At 39.8% G+C, this 16,601-nt stretch overlaps 3 protein-coding genes across 5 annotated transcripts; 1 reads left to right on the top strand and 2 right to left on the bottom strand.

The window, feature by feature from the left end:
• Positions 1–1,334: 1,334 nt before the first annotated feature.
• LOC127765861 (uncharacterized) lies at positions 1,335–2,675 on the bottom strand. Its single transcript, XM_052290824.1, has 3 exons — positions 2,169–2,675; positions 1,710–1,861; positions 1,335–1,509 (listed from the first exon to the last, which is right to left on the bottom strand). Exons 1-3 carry the CDS (start codon positions 2,382–2,384, stop codon positions 1,425–1,427), a joined length of 453 nt encoding a protein of 150 aa, XP_052146784.1. The 5' UTR covers positions 2,385–2,675; the 3' UTR covers positions 1,335–1,424.
• A 2,128-nt stretch (positions 2,676–4,803) lies between these two features.
• On the bottom strand, positions 4,804–7,881 carry LOC127765899 (uncharacterized). Its single transcript, XM_052290871.1, has 9 exons — positions 7,692–7,881; positions 7,521–7,556; positions 7,358–7,426; positions 6,412–6,480; positions 6,249–6,311; positions 6,062–6,160; positions 5,919–5,986; positions 5,526–5,838; positions 4,804–5,219 (listed from the first exon to the last, which is right to left on the bottom strand). The coding sequence occupies exons 1-8, from the start codon at positions 7,758–7,760 to the stop codon at positions 5,526–5,528; spliced, it is 786 nt and encodes a 261-aa protein (XP_052146831.1). The 5' UTR covers positions 7,761–7,881; the 3' UTR covers positions 4,804–5,219.
• A 273-nt stretch (positions 7,882–8,154) lies between these two features.
• Positions 8,155–16,426, top strand: LOC127765306 (uncharacterized). Of its 3 annotated transcripts, XM_052290174.1 has the most exons (7): positions 8,155–8,310; positions 9,431–11,419; positions 11,494–11,551; positions 13,050–13,198; positions 13,479–13,565; positions 14,571–14,699; positions 15,774–16,422. In XM_052290174.1, the coding sequence occupies exons 1-7, from the start codon at positions 8,233–8,235 to the stop codon at positions 15,855–15,857; spliced, it is 2,574 nt and encodes an 857-aa protein (XP_052146134.1). In that variant the 5' UTR covers positions 8,155–8,232; the 3' UTR covers positions 15,858–16,422. The 3 variants fall into 3 exon arrangements, with proteins under 3 accessions (XP_052146134.1, XP_052146135.1, XP_052146136.1); XM_052290175.1 differs by lacking the exon at positions 14,571–14,699 and having other exon boundaries at positions 15,774–16,426; XM_052290176.1 differs by lacking the exons at positions 14,571–14,699; positions 15,774–16,422 and adding an exon at positions 14,115–14,541.
• The last annotated feature ends 175 nt before the right edge of the window (positions 16,427–16,601 follow it).

Genomic DNA, 16,601 nt, shown 5'->3' with positions numbered 1-16,601 from the left:
CTTTTGGAAATACAGGAGGAGTCGTATAAGAAATATCTTTTTAGAAAAACTTGCATGTTAACTTAGATTTATCGTACTCCTAATTGCAGCTTATGATTTTCTACAAAATAATATATCCAAGCGATGATCGAACTCCTAATTGCAGTTCATGATTTTCTAGAAAATAATATATCAAAGCAAATTCTCACAGTAAATTTCACCTTAACTAAACCGTATAACAGTAATAAAATTAAAATAGCCTTTACCCGTTGCAACGATGGGCAATTTTTCTAGTAACACCAAAACTTAATACAATCCTTTAGCCGATGAGAGATTTATTCTTAAGAGACGGAGTTCAAAAATAATTTAATAACTTTTTTTTATCTTTAGAAAGTTTTGTCTAATGTTCAATCAGGACTAGTATTTTTTTCTTTTATTTCTATAAAACTTGTATGGTATTCGATTAGGACTAGTCTCAACCCGAGAGTATAAATATATACACCCAGATTACACCCGGAGTCTTTGTAATCTATCTCCACATATCAATACAATTGCTTTTGGCGCATCGTCACGGACTAGTCTCAACCCAAGAGTATAAATATGTACACCCAGATTACACCCCGAGAGTATAAATATGTACACCCAGATTACACCCGGAGTTTTTGTAATCTATCTCCACATATCAATGCAATTGCTTTCGGCGCATCGTCACGGACTAGTCTCAACCCAAGAGTATAAATATGTACACCCAGATTACACCCCGAGAGTATAAACATGTACACCCAGATTACACCCGGAGTCTTTGTAATCTATCTCCACATATCAATGCAATTGCTTTCGGCGCATCGTCACCTTTATTCCGACGGGACTAGTATCAACCCGATGAGTTCTTAGTTTTAAGTTTGGGTTGTATCGGTTAAATTCGATCTCCGGCAAGAAAATAAATTCTGTCATGCAAGGAAGTAAATTCATCATCTTCGCTTGTATCAGCGTAGTTAAAAGCCCAGAACTTTCTCGGTTAAGTCCAATATTCTATAGTTTTGCCTAGCAGAGAAGACAAAACTAGTCATTTAATACAAATTATGCCTAACTCATCTTTGAACTGAACCAGTAGTAGGGGCAAGACACTGGGATAACACATCAGAATACCATCAATGATTTTGTCACACGATTTCATTCTCATTTCTTAACAATCTCGAGTGCTAAAATACACCGCCATCTGGAGTAGTCCCAAAGGGACCATCCAAGAGAATTCATGCGTGAAATCGCGTTGTTGAGAGAATTCATGCGTGAAATCGCGCTGTTGAGACATCACGCATGACTACGTAGTAGTAGATAAATAACCACAGGACGAGTGTTCAAATAACGGAATATATAGAACACCTAATTATTACACTTAGTGCCCATACGGATCTTATTACATCAGTGCATCGGAAAAAAAAATCTTACTCCATCAATAGTATGTCTGAGACAGTCCAGACAAGTAACATGGCCATCGAGGAAATCACGAGCTTCATAGTTATATCAAACCTAAATGTGAGAAAATATATATATAAGAATTAATATGGATAGTTAACAAGTACTAGTAAAGATTAATGGATAGGATTCAAGTAATATATGCTAAGGGTTATCGCAATCATCGACAAGTTGCAAAATACCACTGCGAAATAGAATTTAGCAATGGTATCTATGAATATGATTGCGGTAATACTTTGTATTGTCCCACTTACAATGGGTCCTCTCGCTTGATAGCTTCCGATTCTTTAAGATTCTTTATCAACGAGAGTAGCTTAAGCTTCTCTTCATCTTGCATTCTAAACAGCTCCTCTCCCTCCTCAGTTTGCCTTGGTGCTCTTGAAGATTCTTGCTTAGGCGAGGGACTCTGGGCAATAAAAAAATATATTTGAATTAAGGTACAACTTACAAGCAAGCAGTTTCTTTTTGACTTTTATGAGAACAAGTAATTTCCCACGAATAAGGATCATACTCCGTGCTAGCAATAAGAATCGTAAGAAGAGCTCCTGTCTAATTATGTCAAGATAACACAGGAAAACAAGATGGCTAGATAGACAAGAAAATGAACTGATTATCATAATTTAACCTATCGTGAGTACAGATGGGAGCACTAATTTTGGTTAATCTAAAAAAGAATCATTTATTTAGATCCAGTAAGAGAGAGAAGCATTTACCGTGCCACGTGACTCGGAAACACTGGAAGAGAAGAAACGATACGGGGTGAGCGGCGGCGGCGGCGGCGGCGTCAGGTGTTTCCGGCGGAGAAGGCCGCCATGGCTAAGCAACCTTGGCGGGATAACCGTGGCCGCCGGCTGGGGCTGAATCTTGGGTAGAGCGCGGAGGCCCATCCTACTCTTGCTCGCCAGAGACCGAAGAGCCGCTGCCGCCATGGTCGCTGGCGAAATCGATCTCCTCTGTCTATCGATCCCTAATCCCCCCTTTGTACTTCTGTGTTAACCGGAATAAGATTATGAGACATCTTAGAGTTGGACTTGGACTCGGGAGTCTTGGACACGAACATGTGGGCTGTGGCTGAGGCCTTCACCTCACCGTATAAAGGAATATAAGTTCACTTTGACTCCCAGTAACTGAATCGGATTCATATCCCTCTCCCTCTCTCTTTCTCTCCCCTTCGGCCTTCTGCAAGAGGCAGTCAGTAGTGACGGCGGGAGGGTGGGCACCGGAGCGGCGGCGGCGGCTTGGGTGGGGAATCTTGGATTGCTCCGCCTAGAAATTTCCCCAGCAAAAATCAAAGCAACAGAGTCAAAATCGAAGCAGTACAAGCAAACAGATGAAGCAGAGAAGAAAATGAACTGATTATCATAATTTAACCTATCGTGAGTAACTGTTTTCTTGAATTTTCTGGCCAGTATATACTACATTAGTATTGACGGAGCATATACTAGTGTTTTCTTAATTTGGTCAGTATATGCTGCTATACTTTTGTTCGGTCACTATATACTGCATCTCATCGCTAAAGGAGATAATACTGCTTTCTTGTTTGCTCAGTATCTGCATATACTACTCTTTTTTTCTTCAGTATATATATGATGCATATACTGCTTAAATAAGTATATACACTATTTCTTAGATTTAGTAGTATGTACCACTATTACTTAGATAAACCATATATAGCTTTTTCATGTGTGCAGTATTATATGCTTTTTCACGAGCAAAATTTAGAAGTATGATACAAAATTCATCTACAAATACAAAAAACAAGAGGTATATATGAGCTCATGCTCACAGGATTCAGAATCAACTAGTCGATCGAAAAATAAAGAAAAAGAAATAAGAGGTAGATATATATATTGCTAAAAAATTCAGAATCTATTCAGTTTTCTAGGAGGTTGGAACAAATGCCTTAGGTGTCGCCTCTGATTTTTGGCAGATCGATATTAGCTCTGAACCTGAAATCAAATAACCATAGGACATGGTGCAGTACGCGTTTCTACCGGGCGTTGCGGCCGTGATTCATTGACTAGACACCATCGTCGATCGAGGATCCGTGTGAGCAGCTGCCATCGTTGGACGGTTTGCCTCCAGGTTACGGCCGGAAGCCCAGAAACCTCTGCCATGATTGATACGGTTCTCGTACGCCTGGCTCACTACAAAAGGGGGAAAGGATAGCAGAGATTTAGAAGCGATCATGAATCAGAATATCTGGAATCAGAATATATATCTAGCAATCAGACTTCAAGGATTGGTACCAACAATGAGGAGGACGATCGGCCGATGAACCACCACGCCGTCGTCGCCGGATTGCCAGTAGCCACCGCGCCTCGCGTTGTGGCCGAATCGCCGATGGATCGTGCCGGCGTCGCGGCCGAATCGCCGATGGATCGCGCCATGGCTGCATGCCGCCGCGTCTGTATCGCGAGAGATATGTGTCGCTTTAGTGAGAAAAAAATCGGCGATGGTTAGTTAAATTATCCCTAGATAATTATGGATTAAATCTTATTCAAAATATTAACGGGCCAGTGCAGCTATACTCGTTAGGGGGAGGTTCGATCGGGTAGATCGCTGGTTGAATGGATGGACGGTAGATGGGAGCAGGTGTACTTACTCCCAGGTTCATTTTCTATATATATATATGTGTGTGTGTTCATGTGTGTGTATGATGAAAACTCCAATATCAACTTTAAATTTAAAGTTAAAAATTTAAATTTTGGCTTATACGTGTTAGTACAAGCCAAAAAGATAAGGCTAGTAAGCACACCATAATCTACACAAAGATCTCGTCCGTGTCGTCAACGGTTTGTTACTTGAGCTGTAATAAATAAATATATTCTACGGGAGACTTTTATGTGCTTGGAATATATGAGATCCGTTGATCACTTCTATGTGCGTCCGAATGACTCACACAACTGACATCAATGAAAAATTAATCTTTGAGAAAAAAAAGATCAAAACAGTAATTATTTGTAGGTTTAAATGTTTAATCCCTGTAAATTGGCGCACCTATATACTCCGACTGCAGATCTAATAGAAAATCATATACTCCCTCGATATCATATTATAAAAGTCTTTTTGACTTTTGTTCGTAGTCAAAATTATTTAGATTTGACTAAATTTATAAAAAAATTTAGCAACATCTACAATACCAAATTAGTTTTATTAAATATAATATTGAATATATTTTGATAGTATGTTTGTTTCGTATTGAAAATGTTGCTATATGTTTCTCTAAATTTTAAGTTTTAAGTTTTAACCAAAATTAGAGAAGTTTTATGTTAAAACTTTTAACCAAATTTAGAGAAACATATAGCAACATTTTCAACATTTTCGAACTTAAAAAAAGTTTAACTGAAAGAAAAAATTAAAGTGACACATGGTATTAAACCGAGGGAGTACATTCTAATTAAGTTCGAAAGAGGGGAAAAAAACTCATTGTCGACATATTGAAGAAAAAAAAAGCAGCTGAAATATCGTTTTTGACAAATATAAATGCAGCAGCAGTAGATGCAAATAGCAAAAGTATACGGATGTACTGAATAAGAAGATGAATTGAGCTGGGAAAATTGATGAGTATAGCCACTCGTAAAAATCCTTCCTTACATGCAGATCGTGTACCCCATCGATCTAAATCCCTTTATGACCACACACAAACTGTCATAGAAACTAACCAAACAACGAGATTTGACAACCACCAAGGCACCAAGTGACCAGACAATCTGCTCCGAGTGACGATCATCGTTTTCTCAGTTCGAGTGATAATCCAGAGTCTGCGGAGAAGAGTAAGATCAAGCTTCAATAAGCACTCCAGCAAGAAAATTAAGAACCAGAACAAAAGTTTAACACAATGATCTACCAGTATGAAGATCTATTTGAAATAGAATGGCTATAGAGCTTCAATCATATTAAATCGAATGCATGTATATTAAGCTATTAACCAACAAAATGGTGGCATAAAAAGACAAGGAACTACTTTTTCCCATCCTATCTAGTACTTCCATAGTAGCTGTTGCAATGGACTCATAAACAAAATCACCATATTTAACAGAATAATATGGACTTCTTACCGCCCGTACCTATTTGCCATCGATTCTGGACCTCATGAGGGCCTCCAGCAATGTTAGGCAGTAATACTCCGACCACACATCAGGACGAGCCTTGCATTTCTGGAATGCAACCACTGAATCTGCCCTAAATTGAGCAGACTTAGCAAGCTCTGAGGCGATCTCCTTCTGCATCGCGTTGGCTGCTGCTTCAATCTCCAGCTTTACTTCAGCACGAAACTTGATCATATCCTGCTTGAGGTTAGTCTCCATCTTCTTCATCTTGTAATGAAGAGCAAGGTGGAGAGTCAAGCAAGCAAGTCCTAGGAGCATAACATACTTTTTCCTGTTCCAAAAAATCCAGTCACATGAACTATCTACGACTAAAGTTCAAAAGGAAGAAGGGGGAAAGAGTTGCGGACTTACATAGGTGGGATGTCCTGGAACTTCGTCTTCCAGCCTTTGAAAGCTGCATGGAGAACCAAAGCCATATCCTGCATTTAACAGAACATTAATGCGCATAAACAGACCTTTGTGGAAAAATAAAGCATGTAGAGCTTTTCTTTTACCTTGAGAATCCCCATGTCCTCGAAGGAGTTTGTAAAGAAGGCCCTTCGATATCCCCTTGGCGCAGACGTAGAGAAACAACAGATTCCAGCCCCAATCGCCTACCACGGTAGAAAATAAAAGCATTTTAGATGCATGCGGGATGCACGGCCCTCAGCTTGAAGAGGCAGAGAAAGAAGAGATAATTACCCTAGCATTGCTGAGACTAGAGCATATGTTTCCGGCAACCTTCTTGGTAATAGTGTCTTCGACCTAAAAACACAGCAGTTAGAAAGAGTTAACATTAGGAGAAGAGGAGACAAAAGGACAAGTTGCGGCACCCCCAGCTAGTTCAAAAGCAATAATGTGTTACCATAGTCATCAGCAGAAGCTTATGCGGATTAATACATATGGTCTTTTCCTTCATGAGAGAGTGATAGTACTGCAAAAAAAAAAAAAACATAACAGTGCAATGTCATGAATACAGACAACTATTCTTTCAAACCTCACAAGACAGTGAAAAACCAGATTTACTGGATGAGTTGAAATCCCTAAAACCACCACCACCAACACATTGACGATTTTGGGGGATTTCAACCTAATCTATGAGAGAGGAGCCAAAAAGGAAGCCAAATTTCATTTCTGGATCAAGGTAAATGGTTTCAAGCAAGTAATACAGGAAGCATGGAACAAGGCTGTACAAACTGATCATCCAGTAAACAAGATGCTCAACAGCACTGCAAAGGCCCTGAGAATTTGAAGCACAACACAATTTGGCCAACTACAAGCTTCGGTTCATATAGAGGCTAGCTAGGCCTTGCACAACAAACAAGATTGCTGAGTCCTGAAGAAAAGGTATATATACAGGAAATATTTAAAAGCCAGGATCCTAGTACTAGTAGCAGTGCCCAGGGCAATGAAAAAGCAATCAACAAGAGTTTCATGGCTCAAACAGGGGACGCAAACACATAGATTTTCCACACAAGAGCTACAGCCAGGCCTAGGAAGAACCACATAAAGCACAATGGGAGACAGTATTAGTATACACATGGCAAGACACAGCAAGACAAGTCAAAAAGCTATTGACGATCACTTTCAACAGATTTTGGGGAGAAGGTTTACAGATCATGCACAATAAACGATCACTTTCAATAGATTTTGGGGAGAAGGTTTACAGATCATGCACAATAAATAAGTTGGGACCTGATTCACATGAGATGAGCAGACTCCAAACAACAGACAACAAACATGGATGAGGTTTTCGGCGATATTGTGACAATGTGACCAAACAATCAAATGATTTCATATTAGGTTCTCACCCTCGTGGATCCAGGAAGAAGGAAGCGGTGGAACATGGCAAAGTTCAAAGGCGGAGAAGGGCAGAACAGCTGCACAAACAAGAGAAACTCGTAAAGTGAGAGAAACCGAGATGGGGAAGACGGATCGAGACATGCAACGCGAGATCCGGCGCCACGCGTGCACCTCGGAACCCCTCCTCTTCCCGGCTGTCGCGATCACCTTCACAAACACAAGAGGAGGAACAGAATAAGTGAGAAGAGACCGAGACGGGGGCGGCGGTCGTGATCAGCTTCACAAACACAAGAGGAGGAACAAAATAAGTGAGAGAGACCGAGACGGGGAGAGATAATAAACCTCGGAGCCCGCAGCCATCTTGAGCACCTTCTTCGCCGCCGCCGCCGCCGCCGCCGCCGCCTTCGCCATGGTGAGCTCTCACGACGGAATCGAGGCCTTGGACTTGGGAGAGAGAGACGAAGTGTGGACTTGGGCGAGAGAGAGAGACGAAGTGGAGGGGTGTTTGGTGATGCGGATTAAACCCCAGTTCTACTTGAGTCACCCGAACCCAAGTACCCAACCCAACCCCATCGCGGCGTCTGGATTTTTTTTACTTTTAGGTCCCTTTTGAAAACCTATTTTATAAATAAACCTTTTAAAAAACTTATCCTAAGAATGTTACCCTTTTCGCGGCCCAACGGGAAGGGTCAATTCTTGAAATAAGTATTTTAGGGATCTATTTGAAAAATAATTTTTCAGAAAGGTCTAAAATGTAAAAAAATCCGGTCTCCTCGCCTCTCTTTCCAACCCACTCACTCTCCTTCTTCCTCCTCTAAACCCTAAAACCACACGGTTCCTGCTCCCTCACCCATCGGAAGCGGCGGCGGCGGCGGTGGTGGGCATGGGCGCCTTGGCGGCGGCGACGTCGTCGGCGATCTGGCTCGTCGAGGACGACATCCTCCTCAAGAACGCCGTCGAGGTAGACGATCCCCCCCACCCCTCTCTCGCCCCGGTCCCTTACAATTCGGGGCGGCTCGAAGTCTGTTCGTCTCGCCGCGTCGCTTAGGTTAGGCTTCGATTGGAGAGTTCGGGCTTCGTTCTTAAGTTGTTTATGGCGGAGGTCGACGGAGCCATTTTTCTTTCTTTAAATTTTTTGTCATGATAGTCAGGTCGTCAGGGTTTAACACTTTAACCCTCGGCCTTGCGAAATTGCTCAGCTGTTAGTCCGTATCTAATTTGGGTGGTTATTCCCTGTGCGGAGTCCTGAACACCGTTGTACTGAATCGCTTTGTTGGGGAATCAAAATCTTGAAGCAGCATAGGGATTTGTTTTCATAGCAGTTCAGTGGCTCTGCTATCATCTAGCCAAGAATTTAATGTGGCGCGTGTGCAACCGGGTCAGGTTTGGCAGGACACACACCACCGGGTGCAATTTCTATTGACCCCACACAGAGACCAGTCGCTTGACATTTTGCTTGGGAGAAATTTGCATACTCAGTGTCTGCAGGTAGATCCTATGTGGTGGAGGAAATAATAATGAGTGTTATATTCCTCTGCAAGAGTTTTTGACCGTTTTATTTGAATTTATTTTCAATAAATAAAGCAAATTGTTTAGGTCTTGTATGCACCTACCATGGTGTGATTGATCTGTAGTTTTTGTACAAGACTGCCCTGATTAATCTATTTAATCCCATGCGTTGGTACCTGTAATTATATGAACACATTCCATATAGTGCCATGCCAAATTCTGTGATTAACTAGCTTTGCAACTCAAGACAATGAATACTGTTTTATCTTACATGGCAACTTGACCTTGTAATCATAGTAAGTGGGCTTATCATATTAACATTATTATGCCGATCTATGAAGTATGCGAGATATTTAGTACTCCAATCCTGAGTTAGTCATGTTGAATACTAGGGATTTGTTCAGGAAAATTTGATCTGAAGTTAGTTAATCTCCAGTCTGCAGGGTCAGGCAAACCTTATCTGTGAGACATTCTTCATATAAGTTTAAGTGTCTAGCTGCATATTCGTTCTGAATTCTGATGTTGTGAATGGTTCCCCATCTCTTCCTAACTGATTGTTATGATACTTGTAGACTGGTGCCTCATTGGAGGCCTTGGCAAAAGGAGCCGTATGTTTCTCCCGTAAATTCACTCTTAAAGAAATACAGGATCGTTGGAATTCTCTGCTATATGACCCAGAGATCTCAACACAAGCTTCTGCTCGTATGGTTGAGTATGAGAATGATCTTTCCACTTCCAATCCTCTGAAGGCTAAAGTTATCAACGCAAAGCAAAAGGATTTGTCATTCCAGAAACGGAAAATAGATAGTGTGAAGAATCAATATTATGCGATGAGAAAGAGAGTCCGCAATGAACCATGTAGTACTGTCGACCTTGGTTTTCTTATTGACCCTTGTTCATGTACAATGAATGGCGGGCAGTGTGTATGTGGAGGCCTAGATAAACATTCACAAGGTCACCATGTGGTTCATAATACAGAACCAGGGGTAAGTACAATGAACTGCTTTGGGCAACAGGATGGAAGTTACAATGGTGGACAAACTATGTTTGTTGGAATGAATGGACATTCTTTCCCTGCAAAGCATGCTGAGACTGATAGCATGGTTAAAGGTGGAGATATTGCTAATAGTGTCCCGTATGGCTATTCTGATGTAAGTCAAATATATGAGCAAGATGCATACACGCGAAAGGACCCTGATACTAATGAAGGGAACAATGTTTCTTTAAAGGGTATAACAGATTTTCAGGGTTCCATGCAGTTCCAGAATCTGGGCTCTAGCAACCAATGTGGCAGCAAAGTAACAGAATCAAAGACAATAGTGATTGCTGATCACTGTGGAGTTGAACATGTCCATTTCCCTGTGAACAGCAGTTCAAGAATGCAAGAACCTGGCTCACTCCAGGTGATTGGCCAACCAGAGGGTTCTCAAACACCAGTTGGTTCAATCTGGACTGAGGTTGACGAAAGAGGCACATTTACTCTTGACGATGATAAGAAAATAAAGACAGACAACAGTGACCCTCTAGCATTGCAACCAAATTTAGATGGTGGGATTTGTGCAGCTGGTTTAGATCATGCAGCCATAACAGAAGGTGATTTCATGGATTTTCCCTATTTCAGCAACAGTGAAGATTTAGATCTCCTGAATGGTGAAAACTTTTTGAATATTCCACATGAGACAAATCAGGAGGATTTAGATGATCCTGATCATGTGAAAAATCTGTTGCATCCTGATGAGGCCAACATTTGCTATGATCAGACAGATCCTGATCATGTGAAGCATAATGTAGATGTTTCTGGGATAATCTCGGTTCCTACTTCATTGGAAGTGCCTTATCCTGGTCGGTTTGTTGAATGTGTGTTGAACACAGAAGATCCTGAAATTCCTTGCAATGACGATGTTATTTTTCCTGGCGAGTCTCCTCTACAATGCTCTGCTACTGATTTTGGCCAGAACTCTGAGCACAATACCTGTTTGGTTTCCCCTGCAACTAGCCCTGCATCAAATGTCGAACATTCCAATGTGAGTGACAAAGCCCTAATAAAGAGGGAAGATACGACAAATACTGAACCTTCTTCACAACCAATGAATCTCAGCCCACCCACCTCAGAACAAAAAGAAGGTTCAACAGCACCTAGTAAAGGCTGTGTCCCACTAGGAGCTGAACCATCAGAAGGTCCTTCAACTGCTGGTACACTCGTGCATTGTCACGTTGACACTAATGATGCAAACTCATGTGCGTCAAATTTACCCTCTATCAGTGCTGCTGTATTTGCTGAAGGATCACCTTGCCATTTAGAACAGCAGAATAACTTTGATGACTCACTGAGTTTTCCTTTGCCCAATTCAGTTGAAGTGCCCGATCACATGAATTACAACTCACATGATAATCAACCAGAATTAGGAGATGGGGCTCCTCTACAGAACTGCATTCCACCACATGAATTGCCAGATTTGGGTCTTCAAGACCCCATTACAACTGTTCCTGTATCAAATCAAGTAGAAGAATGCTCTGACAATGAAAATGATGTTCCAAACTACTATGATCTAGAAGCTTTGGTATGTCCCTTAGCTTAGCTACTTAAAAGAATTGATTGTTCTTCTGATTTATCCCTTTTTGTTATTCATTGCAGATACTTGATCAAGATTTAATCCCATGGGTTCAGGACTCTGAGCAGCATCCAGAAGGAGGTAAATATCTCCTTTTATCAAATCAGTGTGAAAATTTTTTTGGTATAAGACTCTACCAACACATGCAAATATTTGATATTAAAGATGTGTGTTTTAAGCTTAGCATGAGTAACATACTAATATTATGATAGAGTTGTGGAAGGAAGTACTGTGCTCAATTGTTAGCGCCCTTATCACGATAATACTATGTGTGAAACTGAAATATTGACCACTTTATTGGAATAATTTACAGTCGAGTGGTAGTGCTTAGTGTTAGCCTCGAAGGAGACTGACCATGATAAGAGTATGGAGTATGAAATGTTGATTGGCTGTGAGGCTTAAGGGGTATATATTCTATTCAGAATAGCTGAATGCCCGTGCTTTGCTACGGATAAAATATATTTTTCATGAAGTGTGCTACCCATTGTTTGCTATAGGAAATATTCATCTTATTTTAATTTTATATGTTGCTATCCATTTTGATTTGATTGTTTTTAATGTTAAGAAGCTCAAGGAGTGATTTGCAAAATTTACAATGCGAGTACTTGAGGTGGCAGAATGGCAGATTCACTGCCACCATCACTAGAGCCTTTTAAAGTAGTACTCCCTCCGTATTTTAATGTATGACGCTGTTGACTTTTTGATTAATGTTTGACCATTCGTCTTATTCAAAAAATTTCTATAATTATCATTTATTTTATTGTGACTTAATTTATCATCGAAAAATCTTTAAGCATGACATAAATATTTTCATATTTGCACAAAAAAAATAAATAAGACGAATGGTCAAATGTTGGTTAAAAAGTCAATGGCGTCATACATTAAAATACGGAGGGAGTATGATAATGGAACAAGGAAAATTGTTCTGATAATAGTGCATGCGCGTGTGCACGCTTGCATGTCTAGCTTCATGGACACATGTTAGTTTTATTAAGGCAATCCACATCCAGGTTGTAAACGTAGCTGATAGATTTACTGAATTTAGTTTGCCATTAACTTGTTGGTACTTTAGTGTTTGCTTGGCAAATACTTTCTTTTTGCTGCGGCTTATAAGCTACTCCTCCATCCCAAAATATAGCATCTTCCAGCGTTCAAAATTTGTCCCAAAATATAACAATTTCTCCACCTACTCCCTCCTTTCAACTAATCACAATTGTTCGCCATTTAAGTTCTCGACCTACTTCCTCATCTCAACCAATCAAAACCATCCCCCATTTAGTTCCACCTACTTTCTTAATAGCTGTGCGATCCTCTAAAACTTCTTATATTTTGGGATGGAGGGAGTAGCTAGGCAACAAAAAATAATTTTAGGGCAAGCCTTTTATACTCCTACTCTCAGCGTTCCAAAAGCGAAAGCTAAAAATTAGAAAACACTGAAAAATACCCCAAATCAACTCAAAAATTAAGTTCTAAAATTCAAATTTGTCTGTGGCTTATAAGCCAACGAGCAGCCAAAGAAGCATTTTGTCCTGTTTTTGAAGCCACAAATGGGCATTTATCAATGTTTTTGCATGATCAGTTTCCAGGTTTCAGCATCCAGAAAGCAGGAAATCATTGATACGACTGGAGCAGAGTGCCAGGTCTTATATGAACAGAGCCATTGTGTCCAAAGGTGCCTTCGCAGTTATTTATGGACTGCACCTGAGATATTATATGAAGGACAGTGAGGTAAATTAAATCAATGTTTTTCAGCTGAGCTGGTGTTTACTATAATGAGATACACATTTTAAGTTATAATAGATGCCCAGACATACCATTTTGTCTGTGTTTTTCTTTTGGTCTTATAACAGTTGGATGCTGATTGAGTTGTTCTAATCCAATCTTTTAAGGATAGAGACACTACCCTTTTTTTGGTGTGTGTCTTCCATTTATCGTTTATCAGGGATTTAGTGTAATATATTGGTACCGTTTTCTGACATTCAAACTGCCTCCTTTGTTGTTCATTTAGGTGACTCTTGGAAGAGAGACAGAAGACATAAAAGTTGATGTTGATTTGGGAAAAGAAGGGAGGGCAAACAAAATATCTCGTAGACAGGTATTTGCTCGTATCCTCCAGTTTACATTATGAGACTTAAACTACAACTTATTAAAAGCATATAATGCCCAATAGTAGTTGACTTGACTACTTGAGTTACAAAAGGCAAGGACATATATGTCCTGTACAATTGGAGGAGGTTAAATTTATATTTTCTTATTTTCCTCATGCGCGCTTTGATTGGATGCTCTTTGCTGTGGTGTGTTCTAAGGTGAATGTATTGTTAGTGCCTATGGTTGTTCCTACTCCAATTTCCAGCCTACTAGGTCTATGCAGCCTTGATGACAGTAAAAAAAGCATTGATCATGTATTAATGTTGTTCTCATGCTGGCCATAATGTTTGCTCGAATTGTGAAGTCAACTTTATCAAATTGGATATATTTGGGGTTCAAATATCTAGTGGTGGATGATTTATGTTCATCTAGGGCTTTTTGTTATGGGGCAGTTCCAGATATATATTAATCATGAATGTCATGATTTTGTGTTTTCAGTTAGAAACTGGTGGCTTTAATGTTTTGGTTAGTGAGTTGTTTTTTTACTGTAAAACAGTGAGGGAGGCCCCCACGGTACATTAAAATATGGGATATTTATATGGTTTTTGTACAAGCAAGAAAATTACATAGCGTCGATCCATGATGAAAGGTAGGATTTATCACTAATTCTGAGCCTTAGGTTAGTGAGTTGTTATGACTAATTTAAAATACATTTTCCAGTCATTTATGTTAACTACAGGTCTGTAATCATGGAAATGGTCCTAAACAACATACAACTAGGCAGCATAACTTTTCTAGTGCTTGATCGGATTATGTCGTTCTGCTTAAACTAGCAACTGTTTTCATGTAATTAATAGTAGGCTTATCTGATTACATCCTAACCCCCATTGTTTGCTCGTGCAGTACCCTAAAAAAACTTATCCTGGGATTAGGTTTTACCACATCTGCTTCTTTTTCTCTTTTTCTTTGGGCCTTTGTGTTTATATAAATCCATGTGTGCTATGAAAATTAGGCGGTCATCAAGATGGATGAAGCTGGTTCTTTTCATATCAAAAACATTGGGAAATGTTCAATTTTTGTTAATAGCAAGGAAGTACCAAGCTGCAAACGCATCATCTTAAGTTCAGATTCGTTAATTGAGGTACTGGTATTTCCTGTTTCCTTCATTTATCACTGATTGAACCAAAAGCAGTAAACTACCCAAACCTCATTGTTTACACAATTAATTTGTAACCTCATGATTAAGAAATGATCCCTGTAGTAATTGTTCTGGTCCTGTCTTTTGATAGTAGTGTGTTCATATGTTATAAAAATTTGCATATGTGCATTTATATTCTTTGAACTTTCAGTGTGATATATATGACGTATGGCTGTTCCTAGAACTTGGAATGAGTTGTACTGATAAACATGGTTGAAATCCTTCATTATCCATGTAATTACTATGGAAAATAGATATTTAAGAAAATCTTGACTACGCTTTGTTGTTAAGTGTTACCAGATCCTGGAGTCCATTAGTGAAAATTGTTATTATGAAAGGGCGGTTATTGAACTGTTCATATTCTTATTATGCCAGATAGCAAGAAGGATTGCCATTCCATACTTAACTTTGATGTGCTACACAATTTTAGTACTAGTGCTTAGAATAATTTGAACATGTATGATTTGTTTAGGGTACCACTGTACCACAGCTTGCACCGCTTACTGGCTGACTGGCATGTGGTGGTATACTCGATCCACGATGTATCATGAGACGTGCCTAGTGTTATGCTTGTTATATATAAAGACCAGACTGAAATGGCTAATGCTCAGGAATCAAAATAAAATTTTACTTGAGATAATCACATACATTTCAAATATATAATGGAATAAGTTAAAAATGTTCCCTTTGCCATTTTTATCTTGGCTTATTCGTCAGACATGCCAAAATACTGATGTTAAACAGTTAATCTTATTGGGCCTTTCAACGTAAGTACTCACCTTTAGCTCCTTTTACATTTATTTTAGTATTTGGTGTAGCACTCATAATAATCTTCAGAGATATAATGATGATTCATAGATTCATAAGCTGAGTTTCAATAATTAATTGTCGGACAGGTTAGTACATACTGGTAGTTCACGTTGGCTTGTTTGAAAGATGTTTCACTGAAAATGTCATTAGTTTTCATCATCAAGTATACTCACGCTCACCTTACTGATCTGTCGATGTTTACTGCAGATAAAGGATATGAGGTTCATTTTTCATGTAAACCAGGATGCTGTAACGCAATTCGTCACACGCACCCCGAAGCCGGAGCACTAGATCCTAACTGGTTTTGTTCAGCAACCCCTTTTGAGAAGCTCAATGCCACATTGTCACTGGTAACTAGTGGAGATCATTGAGTGAGCAGCGCTCACAGGGTGGGCTCGTTGTGCTGCTCTACTCCTTTTCAAGTAGGATGTGATACCACCATGGAAGCTCATCTCGCTCCGTGTGCCTAGATTGTAAATGTGTAACATGTAGTGTCAAGTAGTCTCTCTTCTGCTCGGTTCATGAAGCATGAATCCTTCATGTCCAGTAGCTAAGCTAGCACATTTGGTCTGCAGCCTCAGCCTGCAGCAACAAAAGCTTCTCCGGAGTATTTATTCATTCTTTCCTGTCATGTAAATTGTAGATGGCTGCCGACCAGTGGGGTTGGAAATGTAAAAAAGTGTGGTGGTTCTATCATCTATGCTACTACAGCAAGAGGATGCACCTTGGCAAGAAACCATTGGGTTCTTTAGCCTTTTTGGGTCTCCATTTCCTTGTGTCCTCGAAGCATATACCCGTGCAAGTCTGGAATCAACTTGGCTTTACACATCTGCATAGTTCAGATGCTGGCACACCACAATCCACCCCTTGTCTGAGTCAGTGGTTGGTTATCGTTGTCCGCTTTGTTTGGACACGTGGACGGTCAAGATTGAACGAAACCTAAAAAGGCACGCGATAGGATGAAAACGGTCTATTTTTTATTTTATAAATTAACTATTTATTGTCGATTTCAATATGCAAATAGAAAACAGAAAA

Source organism: Oryza glaberrima, chromosome 3 (assembly GCF_000147395.1).
Source record: "Oryza glaberrima chromosome 3, OglaRS2, whole genome shotgun sequence".
NCBI classification, from domain to species: domain Eukaryota; kingdom Viridiplantae; phylum Streptophyta; class Magnoliopsida; order Poales; family Poaceae; genus Oryza; species Oryza glaberrima.
This window is presented reverse-complemented; position numbering and strand designations above follow the sequence as displayed.